The sequence below is a fragment of the Pelodiscus sinensis genome, unplaced genomic scaffold (genome assembly GCF_049634645.1).
Source record: "Pelodiscus sinensis isolate JC-2024 unplaced genomic scaffold, ASM4963464v1 ctg51, whole genome shotgun sequence".
In the NCBI taxonomy this organism is placed as follows: Eukaryota; Metazoa; Chordata; order Testudines; family Trionychidae; genus Pelodiscus; species Pelodiscus sinensis.
In genome coordinates this window covers 108,799-129,289 of record NW_027465873.1, presented here as the reverse complement: position 1 = coordinate 129,289, position 20,491 = coordinate 108,799, and the positions used below count along the sequence as shown (strand labels likewise).

At 52.3% G+C, this 20,491-nt stretch overlaps 1 protein-coding gene across 4 annotated transcripts in view; it reads right to left on the bottom strand.

Annotated features, from left to right (window-relative positions):
* Positions 1 to 6,256, bottom strand: part of LOC102456320 (crk-like protein) — an 84,435-nt gene extending 78,179 nt beyond the window's left edge. For 2 of the 4 annotated variants that reach the window (XM_075915895.1, XM_075915896.1), the window contains exon 1: positions 5,232 to 6,256. In XM_075915895.1, coding sequence (XP_075772010.1) covers positions 5,232 to 5,701 — 470 coding nt within the window. In that variant the 5' untranslated portion in view covers positions 5,702 to 6,256. The remainder of the gene's footprint in view (positions 1 to 5,231) is intronic. The other 2 variants (XR_012899113.1, XM_075915894.1) reach the window with 2 other exon arrangements.
* Positions 6,257 to 20,491: the final 14,235 nt, after the last annotated feature.

Genomic DNA, 20,491 nt, shown 5'->3' with positions numbered 1-20,491 from the left:
AGCCATCTCAGTTTGGTGCCCAGCCAGAGCCTGCTTCCTGAATCCCTATCCCAGTCTTGAACCTCCTCCTGCACCCAACATGAGTCCCCCTGCACTGACACTCCTTCCCAGAGCTCGCACCCTGAAACCCCTCCTGGACCCCATCCCCCACCCTGGGCTAAGCCCAGAACCCCTTGGCCCAAGACCAGAGCCTGCATCACTAACCCAGCCTGGTGAAAGTGAGTGAGGATGGGAGAGAAAGGGGAATGGAGTGAGCAGGGTGAGGCCTCAGAGAAAGGGTGGAGCAGGGGCAGGACCTCAAAGAAGGGGCGGGAAGGAAGTGGGGCAAGGGTATTTGAGTTTGAGGTAGATCTTACATTGCACTTAAATCAAAAAAGTGATCTTGTGGTCAAAAAGGTTAGAGACCACTGTGCTAGTGTATTACAGGAAGACAAATCTGAGACATGATGCAGCTTAAAAAAAAATTCCCACACCAGCCTCTTTAAAGTGACCTTTTAAGCCCTATCATCAGGGGTCGACAAATTATGGAAAATCCTACTCGCCAGACAAAAAAAGGAACCCGCCACCATCCCCCCCAAAGTTTTTTTAAAATGGCATAAATCCTTAATAAGAATAAGAACAGTAATTACTAATAAGTTATTAATAAATATCTTCTAAACCTCTACCTTTTCTCTCTGCTGCCGTGTCTCCTCCCCTTGCTCCATCATCTCCCCTGGTGCCTGCTGCCCCCAACCCCTCACCCTCCTCTGCTGTCCTGACTCCTGCCCTTCTCACTGCCCTCATCCTTCCTGAGACCTGCCCCCCTCCGCCAGCCCTTCTCTCCCCCCTGTGCCTACCTGCCCCCCTCTGCCAGCCCTTCTCTCCCCCCTGTGCCTGCCCCCCCTCTGCCAGCCCTTCTCTCCCCCCTGTGCCTACTCCTCCAGTAGCCCCACTCTCTAAGGGTATGTCTACACTACCCCCCTAGTTCGAACTAGGAGGGTAATGTAGGCATACCGCACTTGCAAATGAAGCCCGGGATTTGAATTTCCTGGGCTTCATTTGCATAAGCGGGGCGCCGCCATTTTTAAAACCCCGCTGGTTCGAACCCCGTGCAGCGCGACTACACGGGGCACGAACTAGGTAGTTCGAACTAGGCTTCCTAGTTCAAACTACCGTTACTCCTCATTCCACGAGGAGTAACGGTAGTTCGAACTACCTAGTTCGTGCCCTGTGTAGCCGCGCTGCACGGGATTCGAACGAGCGGGGTTTTAAAAATGGTGGCTCCCCGCTTATGCAAATGAAGCCCAGGAAATTCAAATCCCGGGCTTCATTTGCAAGTGCGGTATGCCTACATTACCCTCCTAGTTCGAACTAGTGGGGTAGTGTAGACATACCCTAAAAGTTTTTAAAAAAGTTAATGGAGATTGCCTATCTCCTAGAACTGGAAGGGACCTTGAAAGGTCATCAAGTCCAGTCCCCTGCCTTCACAGCAGGACCAAGTGCCATCCCTGACAAATTTTTGCCCCAAATGGCCTCTGCAAGGATTGAACTCACAACCCTGGGTTTAGCAGGCCAATGCTCAAACCACTGAGCTAACCCTCCCCCCAATCATGTGAGCTACCTCCTCCTCATCCCCTCTCCTCCTCTACACACCTGCCCTACCTCTCCCCTCTGGTGCTAGTCCCTCCCCTGCAGGTGTCTGCCCTTCTGTTCCACCCCCAGAATCCCCTGGCACCTGCACCCTCCTGATGCCTCCCCCTTCGCCCTCTTTTTCCCCTAATACCCACTCCCTCACCACCCTCTGCCCCCATTCCCCTCATGCCCATGCCCTCACAGAGGCCTTACTCCATCCCCGCCTTCCTCATGCCCACCCCTTCTTTCAAGCCTTCTCCCAGCACCTCCCCCTCCAGCCCCCAGTGCCCTTCCCCTCTCCTCTCCCAGCATCACCCTGTCCCCCCCTACCACTGACACTTCCCCTCCTGCCCTTTCCCTCATTGTCTGCACTTGGCCCCCTGGCATTTGTCTCTCCTGCACCCTGTCCCTTGGTGCCTTCCCCTTTCTTCTTCTCCTGACCTCCTCTCCCCACAGCCCAGCCCCTTCCCCTCCCCCAGGGCCAGCTCTAGGTTTTTTGCTGCCCCAAGCAAGACATTTTTTGCCCCCCCCTTTTTTTGTCGTCTTTTACACATTTGCATTTTGCAATGGGTTTGTTTTCGGTTTTGTCCCTGCATTTTAGCCCTATAAATAGCAAACAGCATTTTCATTAGTTTTTTTTCCCATAAAGGCAAAGGCGCTTCAAGTCAACTCCCCCTTTCACTCACTGCTGGCTCACAGCAGCCTTTTCCCTGCCCTGTCCAGCCCCTCCCTATGGACAAGCACCCCTCACTCCCGACCCACAGGGAGAACAGGGACAGCACAGAGCCAGAAGGGTGCAGGGAACTGTGTGTGTGGGGGGGTGCAGGGAACTGTGTGTGTGTGTGGGGGGGGGGGGTACAGGGGTGGTGCGGGGAATGGGAGGCACAGAGCTAAACGGACGTAGGCATCAGGAAACAGGGTGTGGTGGAGGCACGGGTAATGGGATGTGGGGAACGGGAGGGGCAGTGCGATTGGGGTCTAGGGGCAGTGCAGGGAACAGGCAGCACAGAGCTGGGGGGGCAGGGATCAGGGGGGAGAGCAGGGTGCAAGGGCGGCGCAGAGCCAGAGGGTCGCAGGGGGTCCACGGGAGGTGTGGGGAACAGAAAGCATGGAGACAAAGGGGGGCTGGGGCCATGGAAGGACTGGAGCCGGCGGGGCACGCCCTGGCTGAGCCGCATGCTGCAGCCAGCTCCCAGGGACACGCGGCCAGAGCCGAGCTGCCGCGGCCCTTTAAAATCAGCGGGGCCATGTCACACCAGCGTCCTGGCATCACACCCCGCCGCCTCCTCATCTGGAAAAGGGTGGGAACCGCTGCTCTAAATCAATCCCATTTTGTAGCATTGCTACTACTGCTAGGAAGAATTAACTTGGGGCCCAATTCTTGTATTCTTTATGTAGGCAGAATTCCAATTGATTTCTATGGTTTTGCCTGCATACTGAGTGTTCAACAAAGAGCAAATGAACAGGTTTGCCTGGGATCAAGTTAGATGGCACCAAGGCCTGAAATCTATTAAACTAAATTAAGTGACTAGAGCACATGACTGCGAACTGAGACTTGCTTCCCTAGAAATTAATGAGCATTCAGGTGGACAAGAATTACTTTATTAAGTGACTTTGAAGGAGTATCTGCAATGAGCCACAACCCTTCATTGACTGACCGTTACCAAACGGTCCTGCTCAACTTGCTCTTGCAAATGGGTAAGAGCACCTGTTACAGTAAACTTCCGATAATCCGGCACCTTTAGGACCCAGGGGGTGCCGGATTATCCGATATGCCGGACTATCAGAAGGGGGGGGCTATGAGGGGTCTGGGGTGGGGTGGGAGGGGATGCCACCCCAGACCCCTCATAGCCCCCCCCCCCCCCCCCCCTTACGATAGTCCGGCTCTGCCCCAGGTGTCCGATTCAGCTGCTGCTGGTGAGTTTCAGCAGCAGCTGAATCGGGGATGCCTGCAATAGAGCAGCTGGGGTGCTGCCTGGTTGGTCCCGCAGCGCCGAGGGGCGGCGCTACAGCACCAACCCAGCAACACCCCAGCTGCTCTTGGGGACGCCTGGGGCAGAGCAGCTGGAGTGCTGCCGGGTTCGTCCCGCAGCGCCAAAGGACAGCGCTGCGGGACCAACCTGGCAGGACCCCAGCTGCTCTGCCCCAGGGGTCCCCAAGTCAGCCGCTGCTGAAACAGATCAGCGGCTGATTCCAGAAAGCCCCAGGCACAGCTGCTCTGCCCCGGGGTTTCTGGAGTCAGCCCTGGTCAGTTTCAGCAGCGGCTGACTTGGGGACCCCTGGGGCAGAGCAGCTGGGGTCCTGCCGGGTTGGTCCCGCAGCCCCGAGGGGCAGCGCTACGAGACCAACCCGGCAGCACCCCAGCTGCTCTGCTCCCGGCTTCCCAGATTCAGCTGCTGGTCAATTTCAGCAGCAGCTGAATGGGGGAAGCCTGTCCTGCTGCCCCAGCACTTCCGGGTTCCTGATGGTGCCGGATCATCAGGAGTCCCGGAGCATTGGATGCCAGACTAATGGAGTTTTACTGTAATTACTCATCAGCTAGCCTTCCTGCCAAAGCATAATCATTAACTACTGAACATATTTTTAAAACTAAATGTTTAAAAAAAAAAAAAAAAAAAAAAATCTAGTAACTGGTTTCCACCAGGTCCCTGGCAAAATTATTCCACTGCTTAGTAATTATATCCAGAACCTTTCATGACAGCTGAAGTTTTTTGACAAGCCTTTTGAGAATCAGTTTAGCTGAAGTTCTTAAAAAAAACCACAACACCTGTCACTAATGGGGAGACTTTAAACTGCCTAAGTAAGTCAAGTGAGCTAAAACTGGATTTTAAATACCATTTGGGCTTTTTAGTATATTATTTTTAGCTTAGCATTTCAACAGTAGCTGTTTGTGCAGGATTCCTAAGGCCTCAAAGCAGATTGCTGAGAAGTTCTTTATCTTTAGTCTAAATTTATCAACCATTTTTACTGTAGTTTAGTGACTCAGGCAAGTAGGGTACTATACTGGATATAGGGCACGGCATGAGCAAACATGAGATGAGCTAAGGTAATGAGCTGGCTGCAAAGAAGGTACTAAGGTCTTTAGTCCATATTCTATAACCGCTTTCCCAAAGTGTGGAACATGTAAGGCCTACATTAAGATGGCCAGGCCGTTAACAACTAGTGGGACTTGGGTGGGGGGGCTCAACTTTTGAGAGTTTAGGAAATGTTAGCCTAGAAAACGCCAACATTAAAAATCAACGAGTACACCATAGTCCAACTGAGTCCGTACGTGGATTCTATGTGTTGTACAGGCCTGCTCTCGTTCAGATCAGCACGAAACACAGGAGTAAGGAAGAATAACCAAGCACAAAACTTCAGAGAGAGTACCACCTCCACTGGATCTGAGCCAGGCTAGCAGAGTCCCCAACTGCGCTGACTAGCAGAGTGCATGGCACCTAAGTACAGCCACTCAAATAACAGGCTTGATACACGCCTTCACGCAAGACAATTGCAAGCAGGAAGGTGAAGCGGCACAGAACCTTTGCCCGAGAGCTCCCAAGGCGGTGTGGCTATTTGAGCATTAATGCAGCCCATGCCTCCCACACACAACCCGGGAGAGGGTTCACGGAGGCACGTACCTGGGCGCGGGCTCTGTAAGGGTGGTGGTATCCAGGTAGTGGATCTTGTAGAATTCCAGCAACGCCGGCAAGTGCTCGAACTCCTGGTCGCCGATCTTGAAATGACGGTTGGGCAGCGAGTTGATGATGTAGTGGGAAACCCGCGAGTTCTCGGACACTGACAGCACATAGTCCCCCGGACAAGTGGACGAGTCCCGTACAAGGAACATGCCGTGCCGCTGTCCCTGCAGCCGCGTCTGCGCCTCCGCCCGCGAGAGCGGGCCCACGTACCAACTGGAACGGTCCGACGAGTCGAAGCGAGCGGCCGAAAACATGACAAAGGGCTGTAGAGCTCGAAAGCCCGGCCGAAGAGCTGAAGGGAGAAAGGCCTGGCCGGAGAAAGTCAAGCGAGGTGCAGGCTGAGCGGGAAAACGAAGGACACGGCGGAGAAAGGAATCCCTGGGACTAGGGAGGCAGAGGCCCAAGAGCATGCGGGGCGAGCGGGCCACTGCTTCTTCCTCAGCGGCGGGGCGTGCAAAGCATCTTTCCCGCCTCGCTCTCCAGCTGGTAGTGGGGCCTGGGGACGCGTAGAGCGGCAGAGAACACAGCCGGGCCCAGGGCTCTAGCGAAGGACGGCTGCTATTCCAGCTCCGCCGCGAAGAAGTGAAAGACACTCAGCTCGCGCTTTATCCTACAGGCTCCAGGCCCTAGAGCCAAAGCCAAAATGGCGGCCTGCGCCGGTTGAAGGAGGGTTTTGGAGAACGCTGCCGCGCAGGCGCTCTTCACGCCCCCATGAGCAAACTACAGCCTGCTATTCTCCCCCGGCATAGGATGACGGAAGACGGAATATTGAGCCGACTCTCTGGCGGCGAGGGGGGACCTGCACTGCTAGCGGGAGCAGAGCTCGTGTCTCTCCCTCTGGAGCTAACAGAGTGACTCCGCGATCCCCCCCCCCAGCTGCTCGTAGCCTAGGGACGAGCGCGCACTCCAGTGCCCCGCGTCCTCAGAGGACGTTCCACCAATCACAACGCAATTGCGCTGCTGCCCCCCGCCCCGCGCCCTCCGTGAGTACCAGAACCTGCCAGGGGACACTGCTCGCTGGGCTCAAGGTCATCCTTAAGGGCACACAGCGGGTCTGCTACTCTTGCTAGGCCTGCTGCTAGCCTCTCCCCTCACCCCCAATGCTCATCCAGGTGTCTGCTAGGCATGTCAATATGTAGACGATTTATCAGTTAATCCTGTGGCCTACACGCACTCTTCCCCCCTCCCCCCCCATCAGAGGCAGCAGGGCTGGTAGGAGCCTTTAAGCCAGCTCCCCACAAACACCAGATGCTGTGGAGCCACCTGTCTCCCTGACCCCCATGCTGCTGCCTCTCAGGCCCATGCTGTCTGCAGCAGGCCCAGGAGTGGCAGTAGCACAGGGTGGCAGGGGGCTCCCTGGAAATGGGGTCAGAGCACACTGGCTGCCGGCCCTGCACCTGGGGACTATTGAATAGTCTTGTAACTGCTAAAATTTGATGCAGTTACACTACTATTCAGTTACATGCTATCTAACATCCCTAGTGTCCGCCGCTCTGTTTACCCTTTCCTGTCTCTTCAGTGCCCCTCACTAGGGCCCTACCAAATTTACAGTCCACTTTGGTCAATTTCATCCTCATGAAGCGGCGAGGAGTCCTGTGGCACCTTATAGACTAACCAAAGTGTTGGAGCATAAGCTTTCGTGGGCAAAGACCCACTTCATCAGATGCATGTAGTGGAAATTTCCAGAGGCAGGTATAAATATGCAGGCCAGAATCAGGCTGGAGATGATGAGGTGGATCCAATCAAGGAGGATGAGGCCCACTTCTAGTAGCTGATCTGGAGGTGTGAATTCCAAGAGAGGAGAAGCTGCTTTTGTAGTTAGCAAGCCATTCACAGTCTGGCTGCGTCTAGACTGGCATGATTTTCCACAAATGCTTTTAATGGAAAAGTTTTTCCGTTAAAAGCATTTGTGGAAAAGAGCACCTAGATTGGCACGGATGCTTTTGCACGAAAGCACTTTTTGCGGAAAAGCTTCTGTGCCAATCTAGATGCGGTTTTGCGCAAGAAAGCCCCGATCGCCATTTATGCCATCGGGGCTTTTTTGCGCAAAACAGTTTTTACCTGTCTACACTGGCCCTCTTGCGCAAAAACATTTGCGCAAGAGGGCTTTTTCCCGAGCAGGAGCATCATAGTATTTGCACAAGAACGCTGACAATCTTACATGAGATCGTCAGTGTTCTTGCGCAAATTCAAGCGGCCAGTGTAGACAGCTGGCAAGTTTTTCCGCAAAAGCGGCTGCTTTTGTGGAAAAACTTGCCAGTCTAGACGCAGCCTCTTTGTTTAATCCTGAGTTGATAGTGTCAAACTTGAAGATGAACTGTAGCTCAGCAGTTTCTCTTTGAAGTCTGGTCCTGAAGTTTTTTTGCTGCAGGATGGCTACCTTTAGAACTTCAGGACCAGACTTCAAAGAGAAACTGCTGAGCTACAGTTCATCTTCAAGTTTGACACTATCAACTCAGGATTAAACAAAGACTGTGAATGGCTAGCTAACTACAAAAGCAGCTTCAATTGATATTAACATCTATTTTACCACTTTACGTAATATGTCAGTTATTCTCACTTCGGCTGAAATCAAGATTTAATGTACAGATACAAAATTACAAAGATTTTTGGAGATATGTCTTATTAAAGCATCAGATAATTATCAGACATCCAGAAACACTGCAGACTGCTCCCACCCTTGTGCCCAGGTTAGGTGAGTATGTACTTTTGTAGATTAGTTAGATAGTTAGATTAGTATGTGTTTATTTTCAACCTTGTAACGTGTAGCCTCATTACTTCCCAACAATTAATGTTGTAGAACAGTGATAGCACGTACTAACACTACGGCACATACCAAAATTAATTGATATATCTATATTAAAGCGTTTTTGAGATATTAATTAAAAACTTGGAAAATATTTCAAATATTTTTACAGCAAAATTTCATAAGAAAAACTAACTTGCAATTTATAAATAAAAATGTATAAATTATGTATATTAAAAATACTTCTTACTTCATTAAAACTGCAAGAAACATGTTAAAATATTAAAATATACTTTAAAAATAATTTTGTGTAAAAAGAAAATGTGATCATTTTTGTCCAAAAAATCCAAAATAAATTCGAAGTATCTTAAGTGGTTAAGATATCACAAGCAGGTACATTATAAAAAAAAGTGTAATGCTTTTCTTCATTGCTTTTCAAAGATCATAACAAGAAACATTTGGATGCGGTAGCAGCACAAGATTTGGCCATGGCTTCAACAAAAATTCAAATCTGCCCCCCGTGATTGATAGCCAATTTACGGAAAAGGATCTCAACAATGTCTTTACTTTTGAATTTGAAAAGCCCAAATTTGGGCTTTTGGGAAAAGCAAAGAAGAAATCGGCAAAGTGCAAGGTGGAAAAGGAAGTGAATGGCGAGCTCAAACCATGTACCTTCAAGACAAGTGAAGCAAGTGCCGTGAAAAGTTTCAACCTTTGGTGGCATGTAAAACGTAACCATCCTGAAAACTATGCAGCTCTGGTTACAAAAAAGGACCAGGAAGATGAGGCAAAACAGAAAACTGATGCGGCTAAACGACGTTCATCTGGCTCTTTGAAAACTCCTGGAGAAAAGATTTTTTGCGGAGCTTCATCTGAAAAGAAACCTAAAATTGAGCAAACAAAACTTGACTCATATTTGAAGTCCTCATATTTGAAGTCACCGTGGATGCCAATACTTTCCGTAAAGGGCTGATGGAAATGGTTTGCTTGAATTCAACACTGCTCACTACCTTCAGGCTAAAGAACAAAGGATTCCAAAAAATTGCAGGTGAAATGGGTTGGCAGCTTGGCATTTCGACGGGGCATGATGCGGTTTGTCGTTTAGTTGTCAGCACAGCTGAGTCTGGTCGCAAAGAGCTCAAGAAAGCTATGGAGCAAAAATTGTGCTACCTGAAAATGGATGCGGCAACCCGTGGAAACAGAAATTTCCTTGCAGTCAATGCTCAGTACTACGAAGAAGGAAAAGATAAAGCGGTGGTAAAAACCTTGGACATAATTGACACTGAAGGGCATCACAATTCTTCCTCCGTGAAAAGTCAAGTAAAAGCTATTTTAGAAAAATTTGGGATCAGTGAAATGCAAGTGCTGAGCATCTGCGTTGACAATGCAGCAAACATGACGTGTGCCGTCAAAAATTTCAGCGAGGACAATGAAACCATTTCATAGAATCATAGAACCATAGAACTGGAAGAGACCTCAGAAGGTCATCAAGTCCAGCCCCCTGCTCTAGGCAGGACCAATCCCAACTGAATCAACCCGGCCAGGGCTTTGTCAAGCCGAGACTTAAACACCTCTAGGGATGGAGACTCCACTACTTCCCTAGGTAACCCATTCCAGTGCTTCACTACCCTCCTAGTGAAATCGTTTTTCCTAATATCCAACCTGGACCTCTCCCACCACAACTTGAGACCATTGCTCCTTGTTCTGTCATCTGTCACTACTGAGAACAGCCTCTCTCCATCCTCTTTGGAACCTCCCTTCAGGAAGTTGAAGGCTGCTATCAAATCCCCCCTCACTCTTCGCTTCTGCAGACTAAACAGACCCAAGTCCCTCAGCCTCTCCTCATAAGTCATATGCTCCAGCCCCCTAATCATTTTGGTTGCCCTCCGCTGGACCCTCTCCAATGCGTCCACGTCCTTTTTGTAGTGGGGGGCCCAGAACTGGACACAATACTCCAGATGTGGCCTCACCAGAACCGAATAAAGGGGAATAATGACATCTCTGGATCTGCTGGCAATGCTCCTCTTAATGCAACCTAATATGCCATTAGCCTTCTTGGCTACAAGGGCACACTGTTGACTCATATCCAGCTTCTCATCCACTGTAACCCCCAGGTCCTTTTCTGCAGAACTACTACTTAACTGGTTGGTCCCCAGCTTTTAACTATGCTTGGGATTCTTCCGTCACAAGTGCAGGACTCTACACTTGTCCTTGTTGAACCTCATCAGATTTCTTGTGGCCCAATCCTCCAATTTCTCTGTGTCACTCTGGACCCTATCTCTGCCCTTAAGCGTATCTACCTCTCCCCCTAGCTTAGTGTCATCCGCAAACTTGCTGAGGGTGCAATCCATCCCCTCATCCAGGTCATTAATAAAGATATTGAACAAAACCGGTCCTAGAACCGAACCTTGGGGCACTCCGCTAGAAACCGACTGCCATCCTGACATCGAGCCGTTGATCACTACCCGCTGGGCCCGGCCTTCTGGCCATCTTTTTATCCATCTTACCGTCCATTTATCCAATCCACATTCCCTTAACTTGCTGGCAAGAATATTGTGGGAGACCGTATCAAAAGCCTTGCTAAAGTCAAGGTATATAACATCCACTGACTTTCCCACGTCCACCGAGCCAGTTACCTCATCATAGAAGCTAATCAGATTGGTTAGGCACGACTTTCCCTTTGTGAATCCATGCTGACTATTCCTAATCACTTTCCTCTCTTCCAAGTGCCTCAAAATGGATTCCTTAAGGATCCCTTCCATGATTTTTCCAGGAACTGAGGTAAGACTGACCGGCCTATAGTTCCCTGGATAGTCCTTCTTCCCTTTTTTGAAGATGGGCACTACATTTGCCTTTTTCCAATCATCCGGGATTTCTCCTGATCTCCACGACTTTTCAAAGATAATAGCCAAAGGCTCCTCAATGACATTTGCCAACTCCCTCAGTACCCTCGGTTGCATTAAGTCCGGACCCATGGATTTGTGTACATTTAGCTTTTCTAAATAGTTCCTAACCTGTTCTTTACCCACCACGGGCTGTCCATCTTCATCCCATCTTGCGTCACTTAGCACAGAAATCCAGGAGCGGACCTTGTCCGTGAATACAGAGGCAAAGAAAGCATTGAGTACTTCAGCTTTCCCCACATCATCTGTCACTAGGTTACCTCCTTCATCCATTAGGGGCCGCACACCCTCTCTGATCACCTTCTTCTTGTTAACATACCTGTAGAAACCTTTCTTGTTGTCCTTCACATCCTTTGCCAGTCGCAATTCCACTTGCGCTTTCGCCTTCCTGATAACCCCCCGGCATTCTCGAGCTATACATTTAAACCCCTCCCTGGTCATTTGTCCAAGTTTCCACTTTTCGTAAGCTTCCTTTTTGTGCTTAAGTTCACCAAGGATTTCCCCTATAAGCCAATCCGGTCTCCTACCATGTTTGCCTCTCTTGCTACGCGTCGGGATGGTTTCTTTCTGTGCCTTCAATAAGGCTTCTTTAAAATACTGCCAGCTGTCCTGGACTCCTTTCCCCTTCATGTTAGTATCCCAGGGGATTCTGCCCATCAGATCTCTGAGGGAGTCAAAATCTGCTTTTTTGAAGTCCAAGGTGTGTATTTTACTACTCTCTTTTCTTTCTTTGGTCAGGATCCTGAAATCTACCATCTCATGATCACTGCTTCCCAGGTTGTTACCCACCTCCACTTCCCCTATTAGGGTATGTCTACACTACAAAGTTAGTTCGAACTAACGGACGTTAGTTCGAACTAACTTTCATAGGCGCTACACTAGCGCTCCGTTAGTTCGAATTTAATTCGAACTAACGGAGCGCTTAGTACGAACTAGGTAATCCTCATTCCATGAGGATTAATCCTAGTTCGAACTTACTAGTTCGAATTAAGGGCTGTGTAGACCCTTAATTCGAACTAGTGGGAGGCTAGCCCTCCCCAGGTTTCCCTGGTGGCCACTCTGGCCAGCACCAGGGAAACTCGTCTGCCCCCCTCCCAGCCCCGGACCCCTTAAAGGGGCACGGGCTGGCTACGGTGCCAGTGCCAGGTGCAAGCCTGCCAGCACCCAGCCAGCAGACCCTGCACCTGACACGGATCGAGCCACCCACCCGATGCCCCCCAGCCCTCCCCCTCTTCCCAGGACCAGGCTGGCGGCTCCCGGGAGCTTGCCTGGGACCGCAAGAGGCGGGCACCCGCCTGGGCTAGTGCGGACATCGTAGACCTCGTCCACGATCTCCGCACTAGGCACAGGAAAGTGGCCGGCTAGGGCAGGAGAGCTGCCAGCCTGGCCACCCAGGAGCAGGTGTGCAAGAGAATCAAGGGGGTCCACTGAGACCCCCGACCCTGAGCCCTGAGCTTACAATGGCCGTACTGGGTCAGACCAAAGGTCCATCTAGCCCAGTAGCCTGTCTGCCGACAGCGGCCAACCCTAGGGACCCTGGAGGGGATGGACCGAAGACAGTGACCAAGCCATTTGTCTCGTGCCATCGCTCTCCAGCCTTCCACAAACCTTGGGCAGGGACACCGCTCCTACCCCCTGGCTAATACCACTCCATGGACCCAACCTCCATGACTTGATCTCACTTCCCTTTAAACTCTGTTCTAGTTGTAGCCTTCACAGCCTCCTGCAGCAAGGAGTTCCACAGGTTGACTCTTTGCTTTGTGAAGAACAACTTTCTGTTACTAGTTTGAAGCCTGCTACCCATTCCTTTCCTTTGGTGTCCTCTAGTCCTTCTTTATGGGAACTAATGAAGAACTTTTCTGTATGCACCCTCTCCACCCAACTCCTGCTTTTAGAGACCTCTATCCTGTCCCCCCTCCGTCTCCTCTTTTCTAAGCTGAAAAGTCCCAGTCTCTTTATCCTCTCTTCATATGGGACCTGTTCCCAACCCCTGATCATTTTAGTTGCCCTCCCCTCTCCTAGCCTCTCTTTTCCCCTCTCCCACCTCCTTTTCCCAGTCTCCCCCAGTTTTGTTCAATAAAGACAGATTCCATTTTGGAAGACACGTTATCTTTATTTTGTACATCAAGAAGAGGGGCTAGGGAAGGGTAAGTGGAAGGAGGTGAGGGAGGAATGGGGCACGAGCCCCCGATGGGGAGGACTGGGCTGGCTTTGCGGGCTTCTGGGGGTGGAAGCTCTCCTGCAGCCCCCCAATTGCCCCCTCTCCCCAGATGGCAGCCTGCGGCAAGTGCAGCCGGGCTGATGGCTGAGTGGTGTGATGTGCCCAGTGTGGGTAGTCCGGGCAATCCAAGCCAGGACTGCTTTGCAAGCGGGGCACCCCTGAGAACTGTCTGTCCGCGGTGGGGGTCGGGACCCTTTAAGCACAGCCCTCGGCTAGCCTGAGACAGCATCTCCACGCTCTAAGTCCTCCTCTGATGCCCTGCCGGCACTGCTTCCGGCCATCCTTAACCCCAGTTCAGGGTCCACTTAATGTGGACATGCTAGTTCGAATTAGCAAAACGCTAATTCGAACTAGTTTTTTAGTCTGGATCCGTTAGTTCGAATTAGCTTAGTTCGAATTAGCGCTGTAGTGTAGACATACACCCACCTCCACTTCCCCTACTAGCTCCTCCCTGTTTGTGAGCAGAAGGTCAAGCTGCGCACGGCCCCTGGTCGGATCCTTCAGCACTTGTGTCAAGAAGTTATCCTCCACATTCTCCAAAAACTTCCTGGATTGCCTGTGTACTGCCGTATTGGTTTCCCAACAGATGTCAGGGTGATTAAAGTCCCCCAGGAGAACCAGGGCCTGCGATCTGGAAGCTTCGCTCAGTTGTCCGAAGAAAGCCTCATCTACCTCATCCACCTGATTCAGTGGCCTGTAGCAGACACCAACCACAACATGACTGCTGTTGTTTGCTCCTTTAAACTTAACCCATAGACTCTCAACAGGTTTTTCTCCCTCTTTATACTGGAGTTCAGAGCAATCGTAGTGCTCTCTTACATATAGTGCAACTCCTCCTTTTCTCCCCTGCCTGTTCTTCCTGGACAGTCTATACCCTTCCATGACAGCGCTCCAGTCATGCGAGTCATCCCACCAAGTCTCTGTTATCCCAATTAAATCATAGTTCTTGGACTGGGCCAAGGCCTCCAGTTCTTCCTGTTTGTTGCCCAGGCTTCTCGCATTAGTGTACAAACACCTCAGATAACCAGTTGATCACCCTATCTTCTCCATTCAAAACAGGGGTCCTCCTTTCTTGCTCCTTCCTCTCTGCATTTCTTCCCGGTATCCGACTTTCCCACTCCCCTCAGGGTTTTGGTCACCGTCCCCCAACGAACCTAGTTTAAAGCCCTCCTCGCTAGGTTTGCAAGCCTGCCCGCAAAGATGCTCCTTCCTCTCTTCGTTGGGTGGATCTCATCTCTTCCTAACAATCCTTGTGCCTGGAACAGAGTCCCATGGTCGAAGAAATTTCCACCTCTGAGAACAGGGATTTGAACAGAACTGAAGCTATTTTGCCTGATGAAGGAACTAAAGGAATGGATGAAATCGAACTCAACATGGATGCTGCTGCGCAATGGGTTAATGATCCTAACCTCATACTTCCGACATGGCTTCATGAGGACGACTCAAAAGTCCAACTGATGAAGTGTGGTATTCACACTCTTCAGTTGTCAATCTGGGATGGACTGAATAAAGAACATGCGAAGAAATTTCTGGCAAAAATTCAACAAGTTGTTGTCAAATTACGAACCCCAAGTATTCAAAGTGTTCTGCTTGATCTACATGGGGTAACTCAATCATTGGATACTGTGACTCGCTGGGTTTCAACATTTGCGATGATTGATCGGCTTCTCGTTTTTCAATCCTACTGTGAACAAGTGGCTGCTGCTGGAACAAGAGAACTCAAGTTAACAAAAGCTGAATGGGACAAAGTGAAGAACCTGCGAGACCTCTTGGCAAAGCCAAACCAAACAACGGTGAATCTTCAAACTATCGATGTAACCCTGGGAGTTTTAATGAAGGAATGGCGAAAACTGTCAAAATTCTTGTAAGAAAATGGTGGACAAATTGCAGAAGGAATTCTATCCTCCATGCAGAAACGCGAAGAGAAGCTTTTTAACAATATTCATTTCCTTGCTGGAGTTTATGTTGACCCACGGTATCGGATTCTTCTTACCTCAAGGGAAATACCAAAGGCAAAGGAAGGGCTCCTTGATATTGCTCGACGACTCAAAAAACAAAATCTATTGCTACATTTGAACTCGGTGAAAGAGGTTGAAGAAAACGAAACACAACAAAAGGAGTCATCAACAATACTGCATGCCCCCTACAATAACCTTGAGACACCCCCTTCCCAATTATCCTTTTTTGGGTCAGGACCCCCAGTTTGAAAAATGCTGGTGTCCCCATTAATAGTAGAGTAAAAATACCCAAAAGACCAGATTTCACAGTCCATGACATTTTTCATGGCCATGAATTTGGTAGGGCCCAACCCATCCTCTGTTCCCCTCCCTATGCACATCCCTCATAGGCTTCTTTTGTCTCCACCTAAACCCCAGGCACCAGCCTGCTTCCTGTCCCCCTCACTTTCCTATCTCATTATCTAACTCTTGACTATAATTTTCCTTAGGAAACCCTGGCTTCAGGTTGTTAAGAACAATTGGAAGCAAGGGCTATCTTTATTGAGAGCAGCCTCACTGCCATCTTGTCAGAGGTTAAAATACTTTTCCTAGATTTTAGAGCCAGAAGGAGCTACTGTGATAATCTCATCTGATATACATAACACATGGCAAAGAACTCCAAGCAGAGCTTAAAATAGCCAATTCTCCATCCCTTTCCTATTCCCCTTTCCAGCTAAAGCTTTTCATGAAACAATACTGCAGTAGGTGTTGAGGGGGAGGGGGAGGATTTTTATCAACCCCAACTTCTTAAAAGCCCAGAGTCAGGCCTCCCCAAACATCAAGATTGACAGCTCTTTAAAGCCATCACATTTTTCATTGTTTTCTTTACAACCAGGATGGTTAGAAACTTTATTTTAAATGAAGTCTGAGATGTTAAGGTAGTCACATGACTCCGTGAACAGGAGATTTTAAAAATCCCAGGCTACGTCTATACTGCCCAGTCTTGCACAAGAAAATAAGCAGCAGAATGGCTCTTGTGCAAGAGGGGTATTTTGTGCAAGAAGGAGCAGTGTAGACTGCTCCTTGCCCAAAAGCCCCTTGTGCAAAAATGGTGGCTCATTAAGTATGCAAATGAGGTGCAGTGATATTCACCGTTTCACCTCATTTGCATATTCTCTTGCACAAGAGGGGGCAGTCTAGACATAGCCTCAGAGCTCTTGCAGCCACGGGGAGATTTACAATAAAACATACCGTACGCTGGCGCGCGCACACCCCCAACAACATGGAGCCTCCAGGGCCAGGCAGTCCACCACTGGGTTTGGCATCCCCCCCCACCCCCCACCCCCCCACACACACAGGGGGTGGCTGCTCTGTGGGGGGGAGGGGGTAGTCCCTCTGCAGAGAGGGCTGTGGGGGGGCAGGAGATCAGGGAGGCTCACCTGCAGGCTGCAGCCTCAGGAGAGTTGTCAGGAGGCGGCGAGCAGCACGAACACAGGCTTCAGAAGAGCATGGGGCAGCCACACAGCTAGCTGCAGAAAAGCAGCGCTTTGAATGGGAAAGAGGTACTTTAAAGTGGGAAAGCGCCATTTCCCTCCAGCAGCTGGCTGTGCTCCTCTGAAGCCTTCCAGCCCATGTTGGTGTTGCTAGCTGCCACCTGAGTGGCGGCTACCCGTGACAGTAGGGGAGGTGGGCAGCCGGGGATGGATAGCCCACAAGCTGCACAGCCGGCAGGAAAAAGCTGCACTTTGAAGCAGGAAAGTGCCGCTTCTCTCCTGCAGCTGGCTGTGTGGCTGCCCTGCCCCCTCCTCCTGAGTCCTCCAGTCCCTGTAATGTTGCGCTGCTGTTGGCTGCCACCTGGTGAGTGGCTGCTGCCCGTAGGCGAGGGGGAGAGCGGTCTGGCTGGCAGATGGAGAGACCAGGGCGGGCAGGGGACACTCAGGTGGTCGATGTAACTGTGCAACCCTTCACCTTCAGGTGGAGCACATTTGGGTTTCTGCCCACTTCTCCAGGCCAGCCAGCACAGGGCCACTGGGGCGCCTGAAGCTGTCCTCCGCGGCCATGGAGATCTTCGTATCTTCTCTGTCAGGCTACGTCTATACTGCAGGCTTCTTGCACAAGAAGCTTTTATCAGAAGAGATCTTCTGAAAAAACTTCTTGTGCAAGAGCACGTCCACACACAAAAGTGCATCGAAAAAGCGATCTGCTTTTGTGAGAGAGCGCATCCAGACTCATTGGATGCTCTCTCACATAAAAGGCCACCCGGAACCAGTTCAAGCTGGGCTTTAGGTCACCAGTTGCTTTCCAGTACTCTTGCCGGAGACATACGCTTAAAGGGACCCCCTGGCCAGCCGTTTCTCTGTTTCTACTGCATGCTTGCCTACCTTTTTGAGGGACAGCAAAGCTTCAGCAGTGCCTGCTGTAGTTGCCCTGCTCTTTTTTTGGACACCACAGCTTTTTCCTTTCAGCCATGGAGCCGAAGCTGCCCCAGGGCATGCAATGACCCCACATGACCATACTGCAGTTTTTGCAGCACTTTGTGTCTGCTGCGTTCCTGGTCCTGCAGGACCTGGACCCCGAGCTCATTCTGGGGTCCCTCTCTGTGCCTGCGGCTGCTCCACTCTAGCAACCACACCCCACTGTGGTGAGGCATTTTTGGAGGCTCGACACCAGTTCGGACTGGTGGGACCAGCTGATCACGGAGTGGTGGGACAGACAGCAGTGGCAACAAAACATTCGCATGCAGAAGGCCATCTTTTTGGAGCTGTGTGCCTGGCTCACTCCTGCCCTCCGAAGACGCAACACCCACCTGCAGCCTGCCATCCCCCTGAAGAAGCGGGTCGCCGTCGCCATATGGAAGCTCGCCACCCTGGACAGCTACTGGTCGGTGGGCAACCAGTTTGGCATGGGGAAGTCCACCATTCGGGCCCTCCTCCTGGAGGTAAGGCACTCTGGGGCTGCAGTCCCTGCACGGGGGGGGGGGGGGGGGGGGGGGGGGAGAGTGTTGCATAAGGCGGACCCTCGGGAAAGGGGTGTTGGGGGCTGTGGGGGGTGGAGTGGGGGGTGGAGTGGGGGGGAGCCCCATCCCTGGGGTCTTGTGCCGTCCCACCCTCACACAGCCCTGCTGCTGGGGGGGGCGGCCTCACAGGGGGTGTGTGACAGGGCGCTCGCCCTGCACTGGCCCTTTAAGGGCAGACCCCGGCCTGAACCAGGGCCGGGGAATTTAGCCCAGCTGAGGCTGTACTAGCCCATTAGGGCCCAGCTGGGCGCTATAAAAGAGAAGGAGCTGCTGCTGTGAAGGGGGGGAGGCAGTGAGAACCTGGCTGCTGAGGGAGGAGGAGGCTCCCTGGAGCTAGGGCAGGGCTGGGGAGGCCAGGCAGGGCTAGGGGAGCTCTGGCCCGCAAATCCCCAGACTGCGGGGCTTGAAAGAAGGCCCGCTGGAGGAACATCAACCCCCGGAAGGGGGGCTCAGAGACAGACTCGGGCACTGCCGGAGGGCAGTGTGGCGAAGAGGACGCCGCAGCCGGGAGTGAAGAGGGGAGACACCACCCCAGAGAAGGCACCCCACCTGCCAAGGGAGCCAATTCGTGAGGACAGCCGGCAGGGGGATACGGTGGTGAGTGCGAACCCCCTCACAGATGGTGGAGAATGTGGGTACGTGCGGTCCCCCCCTGATACAAGGGGGCTACTTTGGGTGAACTCGGGCCATTGGGCCTGCTGCCCTGCGACCAAGGGGGCTGGTTTGGACCCGGGACATTACAGAAAGAGATGGACATTTATTGGAGGCCGTGGGTGGCCCAGCCTGCCGAGCAGCAGAAGAGGCTGGTCAGGCCGCTGCAAGGGTGGGCACCCAGACTCCAGGGACACACAGGCGCCAAGGGCTGGGAGCCCGGGCCTGGACTTCCAACTTGTTTCTCCTGCGGACATCGGGGCCACAGGAGGAGGGAGTGCTGCTACTGGGTCAGGGAAAGGAGGTCCCACCCAGATAGGATGGATGGTGGGAGAGTCCCCCCTGTGAAGGCAACAGGGGGGTTACGAAGGTGTTGGGCCTGTGGGGAACCTGGGCACCTAAAGAGGGAGTGCGCCAGGGAGACCTACAGGGCACCGGCTAGCCCGAGAGGAGGGGCTAAGCCACAAAGGGCCTGGCGGGGGGCCAGGACCCATGGGAGGCACAAACAGTGCTTTTATTGCCACGCAGAAGGCCATATTAAAAGGCACTGCCCCCAGGGAGGGGGGCGGATGGCCCAGAAAGAGAGCCAGCGTAAGGCGACTCCCCAGGAGGGAGTGGGGGAGATAAGAGCCTTTAGGAAGGGGAAGGCTGAGGCCCGAAGGCCTAGCGCAAAATGGGGAACCCGCCTCGGAAGAGGCAGGGCCTCGGTGGGAACCCAGACTCCAGCTGTGGTCGAGAGGACCGCAGTGGGAGTCCAGACCCTGGAAGAGGGGAGTAGGCTGCTCCTGAGAGTGGAGAGCCTGCGGGAAGAGAGAGACACCCTACGGGCCCAGCTAAGGCGTACATTGGGGCGTTAGGGTACTTCCCCCCCCCCCCCCCCCCGGGAGAGATACTTAAGGGGGAGGGTGTGTGACAGGGCGCTCGCCCTGCACTGGCCCTTTAAGGGCAGACCCCGGCCTGAACCAGGGCCGGGGAATTTAGCCCAGCTGAGGCTGTACTAGCCCATTAGGGCCCAGCTGGGCGCTATAAAAGAGAAGGAGCTGCTGCTGTGAAGGGGGGGAGGCAGTGAGAACCTGGCTGCTGAGGGAGGAGGAGGCTCCCTGGAGCTAGGGCAGGGCTGGGGAGGCCAGGCAGGGCTAGGGGAGCTCTGGCCCGCAAATCCCCAGACTGCGGGGCTTGAAAGAAGGCCCGCTGGAGGAACATCAACCCCCGGAAGGGGGGCTCAGAGACAGACTTGGGCACTGCCGGAGGGCAGTGTGGCGAAGAGGACGCCGCAGCCGGGAGTGAAGAGGGGAGACACCACCCCAGAGAAGGCACCCCACCTGCCAAGGGAGCCAATTCGTGAGGACAGCCGGCAGGGGGATACGGTGGTGAGTGCGAACCCCCTCACAGGGTGTCTCCTGGGGTGTTTGGGGGGGCAGGGAAGGGGAGTGCACCTCCCAAGGGCTCAGGCACCCCCCCTCTCATTCTCTGTTTTGTGTGTTTCTTTGTCTCCTTAGGCAGGTGGTGAGGGCCATCAACTCCATCCTGCTGAGGAGGGTCGTCCGTCTCGGAGACCTGGATGTGACCATGGCCGGATTTGCTGCCCTGGGGTTCCCGAACTGCGGGGGAGTGATAGATGGGACCCATATCCCCATCCGAGCACCGGACCATCGAGCGGCCCAATATATTAACTGAAAGGGCTACTTTTCCGTTGTCCTGCAGGCCCTGGTTGACCACCGGGGAC